The 7879-nt window shown below is 37.0% G+C and overlaps 1 protein-coding gene across 1 annotated transcript; it reads right to left on the bottom strand.

Annotated features, from left to right (window-relative positions):
* Window positions 1-3698: 3698 nt before the first annotated feature.
* Window positions 3699-7135, bottom strand: LOC147292396 (uncharacterized). Its single transcript, XM_086230311.1, has 7 exons — window positions 6977-7135; window positions 6191-6705; window positions 6029-6088; window positions 4741-5676; window positions 4484-4589; window positions 4247-4385; window positions 3699-4069 (listed from the first exon to the last, which is right to left on the bottom strand). Exons 1-7 carry the CDS (start codon window positions 7133-7135, stop codon window positions 3699-3701), a joined length of 2286 nt encoding a protein of 761 aa, XP_086086437.1.
* Window positions 7136-7879: the final 744 nt, after the last annotated feature.

Below are 7879 nucleotides of genomic sequence, written 5' to 3' on the forward strand. Positions count from 1 at the left end.
TTCTTCAAGTTGAATTTAGTCAAAAATTTGGGCATGCATGCAGTACGTATACATTTTTTATTGAACCACTTAAAGGACAAAAGGCATATCAGATTATTCAATTGCATATATTACAAACCATACTTTAAGTATTCAATTCAAATGCATGAACAACACAAACGCAATACAATCTTGGGCCAGATATGTTTTTGATCTATTGATTGGAAATCTGACCTTGGTTGCATAATCAAGGTTGGTATCCTCAATAATTTCCTTTATGTACTGCATCACATAGTAACCGCACTCAATACCACCAGGTTGCTTTGGACACTATGCATGATCAGAAAAAATGGCACACACGGTTAATATTCAAGCCATATGCATACGTGGACTTGTCAGACAAATAAAATTAAGGTTAATGACATTAAAGATCGAGGACTTACGAATAGATGCCTCCAATGGGGCGTTTTCTTATTTGTTTGTCCTACTCGTGAGTCCATTAAAGTGTCTAATAGCACTTAATCAATAAAAATTAAAACTTTTAATTATACGTCTTGAAACAAAGATGGTATATAAATCTAGGAAAAAAAAGAGTGGTTACAATGAATCAAATAAAAGTAAAGTCTTACTTGTTGACAATTGCCATCCATTCTTTGTCATGGTTTTTCTTTGGAAGAGGGTCCATGATAAAAACTGCATCTTTGTCTTCATTGATAATGGTCAAAATCCAGTGTGCCCTTGAAAAGGTTAACATTAATCAGTAAGTACAATCTGATTTGCCCATATGAACACAATCTGCTTAAAATTAATCAATAGTTAAGTAATTTCAGAAACTTACCCAGTATGGAAGTAAAAAAACACGATTTGATTTGTCCATATGAAAGCGATCTGCTAAATATTGTGATCGTTGTTGTGAGTCTCCTACTCCAACTGAGATGCGCAAGGGGTCCACAAATCCAACCATTTCTTCCATGTGTGAGTTCAAAACCTTTTCATATAGGTGCCTAATTATTTATTTCAATTAGTTCATATCCTACTAGCCACTCGATCATAACTTAAATATTAGAGAAAATACTCATTGAATCAGCAAGTACAATTACCTCATGTAAAGCACGATGCTCGTGGCCGATAATTCTTGCATCTCTATGATGGAAGTAATGTTCTCTTTCAAGATGTATAGACGTCAGACATGCCCAAAGAATTCTTCCTCTAAATCTGCAGCAATAGCTCTTCCACTTGTGCCCATCGCGTCACACGTAAAACGATACAAGGCCTTGTAGTTCGGAGGCACTTGCTTGCCAGCTTCTGACATCTTGAATAACGTACTGTTTCCTTATGACAGGATCCTATTTTTTTGGTTTCTAGGGTGTTAAGAAAAAACAAACAACACTCATTAGAATAATGAAGATACATTCTAAGGTCTAAAAACTTATAGAACGGTCAATAAAAGATACATTGTTCAAGACTCTAGGCAAACATTTTTTAAGCTATATTTTTACAAGTGTTCACAGGATTATCATAATGAAAAAAGGGAGCAGCTACCTTGACAGTTTCTGCAATATCAACCTCTTCAACATCAGCAGCTTTCTTTTTCACCTCGACATCCACACCCTTAGCCTTGTCCTCATAAACACAGCTTGCTTTATCGGACATCATACCTTGGCCTGCAGGTACCATCTTTGGTGTAACAAGTGAATTACTAAGTTTTTTCTTCTCTAATATTTCAAGCCTCTCCAAAAGCCCCTCACGGTCCTTCATAAACATTGCAATCAGCTCTTTCTTTGTAATTATATCCCTCGGTTTTTTAGGTATGCTGAAGTACACATGAGGGTTGACAATCCCACCTACTGCTCTGACCCTACCAGAATGCTCATGTGTGTTTAAAGTCATTGTCAGCACATCATTAGCACCCTCAACCTTCAACTCTATATTCTTCTTCTTTTCAGCAAATCATCCTGACATTATAATGCATAATTTAAATACTTATCAATGAATAAGCAATGACAGTCATGTATAAGTACAATGTAAATTTGCGCTTACAATGATATTCACTACTTCAGAAACTTCCTCATCCAATTTCTCATTAGAGTCTTCTCGTGCCCTTTTCCATAGGACTGAACGGTTGATGTCATCTTCCCCAAAACTTTTTTTCCTCTAAGTTATAATCAAAATAATGCACAATTTATAAGTTTATAATTAAAACCACTAAAAATAGAGGCCCTTATTAAAAAAAAATATCAGGACTTATGGGCTTATAAAAAAGGCAAATGCTGCCAACAGATGGATTGTTAAGAATCTTACCAAAGCCTCCTCCAATCCAATGTAGCCCTTTCGTGAAAGTTTATGATGATACTTCCTCTTGGGGGTTCTTTGACGTTGAGCCTCGTGTTTTTCCTACAATTAAGACAACACCATATTCTCAAATAAAGTACCTACCAGTGAGTTAAGTCAAAACACATAAATCTAAATTTCATACATATATAACATACCATAAAGGACTGCGTAACCCTGCTAGCAACAAACTGATCCCAATAGACTTGCTCGATGCCTTTATACTCATTTGGTGGTGATTTTAACATCTTCTCATTGTTTATGAACAGGAGAATGTATTTGCGTGTTAGCATAGTCTTGAATGTTCTCCATTTGATGCCAACGGACGACAAAACATGCTTCCTGTTTGACAGGTCCAGCTCAAATGCACCCTACATCAAGTCGATCATGAAAAAACAGCACATGGTTATCCACTAAATAAAGTAAAAAAGGCTAAAAGCTAGGAAGGTGCAGTTGCAAGTTCAATTCTAAGGTTTTATAATTACCATAACATCCTCCCATATGTTCTGTTTTATGGTGTCATCTTCAGCTGGCCAGCTTTGATAAATGATTAGCACTGTGGTCCGGGCCAAAACCCTAATGTACAACATCAAAGTTGAACGTGTATCTCCGCAAGGTGCGATATGGGAGTTAAACTCCACTTTCATCTTTATTCCCTACACTTTCTTCACAACAATTATGTGCATGGTTGTAATCCCACGACCAGTCTGCTTGGCCTTGGACTTGGCATTTTTTGCCTTGGACTTGGGTGATGAGGCATTTTTTGCCTTGGACTTAGATGAGAAGGCATTTTTTGCCTTGGACTTGGACTTGGCTGGTGATGAGGCCTTTTTGGCCTTCCACTTGGCTGTGTTAACAATTTTTCTGGCCAGCTATGTTGAGTTGGCATTCCACTTGGCACTCTTCTTTTTCCTTGGTGTGGTCATTTCTGTTTCGCAGCTGGCTCCTGTTCCATATGAATAACAAAGAAAGTCGGTATTAAAAATAATATACTTAACACATAAAAATAATTTACTTAACACAACCACCACCAGCAGTACTATTATACATAATATCCTCTCTATTACATTTTATGCAAATAATGCACAATAGCAGCAGTACCATTCCACATAAACAAATTAAAAGATCACAAATACAAAATACACATATAAATAATTTACTTAACACAACCAGCAGTAGCAGTACCATTACACATACATTATCTCTATTACATTTTATGCAAATAATGCACAATAGCAGCAATACCATTCCACATAAACAAATTAAAAGATCACAAATACAAAATACACATATAAATAATTTACTTAACACAACCAGCAGCAGCAGTACCATTACATATGCATTCTCTCTATTACATTTTTTGCAAATAATGCACAATAGTAGCTCTATTACATTCTCTCTATTACATTGTTTTTCTTTTTATTTGCGTGATCTATCCACATTCCCTCACAATCAGGCCTCTTGTAAGTGGTGTCATCCTCATTCATCAGCTCATCAAATTCCTCAACAGATGGAAGACCATTGGTAAAGGACTCATGATCAATCACATTGTTCCCTAAATCATCCTCTTGAGCACAGTCATAATAGTCTCTATTAGGGGTTGCAATCACGACTGACCAGCTCGAATCAAGTGGATCATCTACATAAAAGACTTGCTTCACTTGGGCAACCAGTGCAAACATATCTTTCTTGTGACCTATTCTATTAAGGTTAACCAATAAGAACCCTAGGTCATCTGTCTTTATGCCCTTATTATTCTCTACCCACATACACTTAAACAAAGGAACTCAAAAATCACAATAATCTAGCTCCCAAATTTCTTGAATAACCCAATAGAAAACCATGTCAGTGTAGACTTGATTCTTATCTTTCGCGCTCGCCACCTGAATTGTATTCACCACCAAGCTAACCCCACTATTTTGGACATAATGCATACTGTCCCATGCCTTTGTGTGAAAATGGCAATCCCCAATTTCATAACCCTTATACTTCAGCACACTCATTGGTGGACCTTGAGCTAGCTGCCTCAATGACGTTGTTATCTCCATCTCTCCAAGTTCAATTAGAAGTAAAACCTATGGTAACAAAGATTGAGTTACACTTTGTAAAACTTTTCCAAAACACCAAAATTTTGTAACAGTCAAAGCTTTGTAAAGGTAACAAAATAACATACCTTTTGACGTAACCAGTAGATAAATTCGCGGTTGTGGGCTTCTAGCAACCACTTATCACTTTTTTTTTTACTTGAATGTAATTCTTTCAAGTAGGCCTTGTGTTTTCTACCAACAGATTCCAAACAAAAACATCACAATGATGATTTGAAGTTAAATTAAATTTAATATGTTATAAGTCTAAGTGGTGGATAAATACACTTATTCGGCATAAGGTTTGACTTCTGAGGCATTCTCCAATACAGTTCAGTGTGCTTGCTCCCAAGATTCGCGGTCTACTAAATGTGCCTTAGCCCCTGAGAAAGGTCTACTGTTGTTTTGTGCCCCCATCCGCGAGTGAGGAATTCCAATTGCTATTGCATCAGATAAATAGTCGGAGCAAAACTCTACACCTTCCTCAGCGATGTAACTTTCAGCAATGCAGCCCTCCGGTCGATTACAGTTCTGTACATAACCCTTTAAGACTTTCATGCCTCTTTCAAATGGATACATCCATCTATAATAAAACAGTCCACACAATCGAACTTCTCTAACAAGGTGAACGATTAAATGCACCATTATATCGAAGAACGAAGGTGAGAAAATCTTCTCTAGCAAACATAAAGTTTCAACGAGATCATATTGCACTTTATCCAACTTCGACACATCAACCACTTTAGTGCAAAGAGCATTAAAGAAGAAATATAGCCTTGTTATTGCATATCTCACGTGGATGGGTAGCACCGAACGTATGGTGACGAGTAGTAATTGCTGTATCAACGTGTGGCAATCATGAGACTTTAAACCAAACAATTTCAACTCTTCCATAGATACGAGGTTTCGTACATTTGAAGAATAACATTCCGGGACCTTAGTACCCAACAAACACCTACAAAGTGTTTGTTTCTCAACCCTAGAAAGAGTATATGGAGCTGCTGGCAAAAAAGTTCTTTTATTCCCAACCTCGGGTGCCAAGTCAAGTCTAACTCCCATTTCCACCCGATCTAAACGAGCAGTCACACCATCTTTGGTCTTCCCTTGAATGTTCAATAGAGTTCCAATAATGCTCTCGCACACATTCTTCTCAATGTGCATTACATCCAAGCAATGTCGAATATGAAGTGACTTCCAATACTCAAGGTCAAAAAAAATTGATCTTTTCTTCCAACTTGAAGAAAGGGATTCACCACCTTTTGGCTTAGTTGACTTAGTCTTCCTGAAGTTACAATTGATTCCAGAAACTTTTTCTAAGAGATCTTCACCACTTAGAGGTGTAGGAGCCTCACGATCATCCTGCTTGTTATTAGAAGCAGCCTTTTGTTTTCAATATAGGTGGTTGCGGTCCAAGAATCTTCTGTGGTCTTGGAAACATGTTTTCTTACCATGTTTCAAAAAAACCGAATCTGTGTCTTCTCCGCAAATGAGACATGCTTTATAACACTTAACCGTGCAACTAGACAAGTTACCGTAAGCAGGAAAATCATTGATTGCATGTCCACAAAAGTACAGCCCTCAAAAAGAAAATGTCTTTTCTGAATCCATCGTGCACTCCATCAATTCCCTCCTACAAGATCTTCAAATCATCAACCAATGGTTCTAAGTACACGTCTATATCGTTTCCCGGCTGCCTAGGACCAGAAATAAACAAGGTTAACATCATAAACTTCCTCTTCATGCACAACCAAAGAGGAAGGTTATAAGTCACTAAAAGTACGGGCCAACAACTATACCGGCTGCTAAGGGAATTGTGCGGATTTATCCCATCAGCGGAAAGGGCAAGCCTTAAATTTCTAGGCTCACTTGCAAAATCTGGCCACTTTTGGTCAACCAACTTCCAAGCTGGAAAATCAACTGGATGATGCATCATGCCGTCACTCATTTTGTGTTTAGCATGCCAAGTCAGATTCTTTGAAGTCTCACAAGATTTAAACATTCGTTTAAATCTTAGAATAGGTGGAAAGTACCACAACAGTTTTGCTGCCACCCATTCCTTCTCAACTTCTTCCTTGTTGACCTTCCACCGAGATAGATCACACTTAGGGCACCTTGTGTCATGCTCATATTTTTTTCTATACAAAATACAGTTGTTCGGACATGCATGAATCTTCTCATATTCCATTTCTAAAGCAGCCAATGTCTTCTTCACCTCATATGTAGATAAGGGAAGTAAATGACCCTTTGGAAGCATATCTCCAAAGATGACCAGCATATCAGTAAAGCTATTGTCGGAATGACCATGTTTTGCCTTCAAATTGAACAACTTGACTAGGGCAGATAACTTGCTGTAATTATGACAATGTGGGTATAAGGGTCTCTCCGATCTCCTTCCTCAACAAACTTCATAAACTCATCCGGATTCTCATTGAAATTATCAAATGCACCTTCGTATGTTGACTGTTTCGGACCCAAATACATCATGTTCTGACTCCACAAATGTAGGGGGCAGCACACTCACCATGCCATATCCAATTTTTATATCGCGTGTTTATACCATTAAAGTAAAGATGCTCCCTTACTATCTTAATGGTAAACTTACTCAAGTTCCCACATTTTACACAAGGACAATGAATGTACTTATGATTGGTAGCATTCCCTAATGCAAATGTCAAAAAATCCTCAACTGCCACCTCATACTCCTTAGTCATTCTATCAGCATGCATCCAGGTTTTATCCATTGCCCTTACTTGTCGATATTAACTTCACATAAAGAGACAATAGCCAATTCAATATTAATGTGCAGTCAAATTAAAATGCAAATTTCTCACCTAGCCTTTTATGAAACAAATACTCATTAATACATTTTAATTTTACCCTAACAGACAAACATTCATGTACTACAATTTACATATAAGATTCAAAACATATATGTTATATATGGAAAACAAAAAACTCATAAGAGACCTTAGAGGGACAACCTATTATTCCTAAAACTTAGCAAGTGTACCATACAGAAATCTACACTAGCCACTTTATTGTTCCCCCAATTTTTTTCAAATAAAAAACTTATATGCATACTAGGACAACTCTTATGTCATATTTAAGGGCACAAGCTTAAAATTAAAAGACCAAAATTGAACAACAGCATGAATGTGATCGAAGTAAATAATTAAGAAATATACCTAGGTTAGCAATTCCTTATGTGTAAAAAGGGCTGCTAGTTATGTCTTCTAATACGAACAAAGTAAACCTGAAAAATGAAATGCACAATTTATAATTTGCTAAAACACAACAAAGTAAGTCAAACAAGGAGCCCCATCCAGTAATTAACTACCAGAAGCACCCATGTCTTATAGATCCAAACGGCACAGAGAATCTCAATTACATCTTCTCTTGTATTTTTAAATTTGTTAGGAGAGCTAGGATGACAGATATCCTAATTACCCAAAAATACTTCAGTATTTTTAGTCGCACCCCAAACT

Source organism: Dryas octopetala, chromosome 2, assembly GCF_963921425.1.
Source record: "Dryas octopetala chromosome 2, drDryOcto1.1, whole genome shotgun sequence".
NCBI classification, from domain to species: Eukaryota; Viridiplantae; Streptophyta; class Magnoliopsida; order Rosales; family Rosaceae; genus Dryas; species Dryas octopetala.

Bases quoted from the DNA above. Each gene is read 5' to 3' on its own strand.
- LOC147292396 (XM_086230311.1), bottom strand. From the start codon at position 7,135: ATGGATAAAACCTGGATGCATGCTGATAGAATGACTAAGGAGTATGAG. The intron at 6,089-6,190 runs GTATAGTTGTTG...TTCTGGTCCTAG, and splicing joins CACAATTCCCTTAGCAGCCG to GCAGCCGGGAAACGATATAG. The intron at 4,070-4,246 runs GTATGCATTATG...GTATGTGGGTAG, and splicing joins TCACACAAAGGCATGGGACA to AGAATAATAAGGGCATAAAG.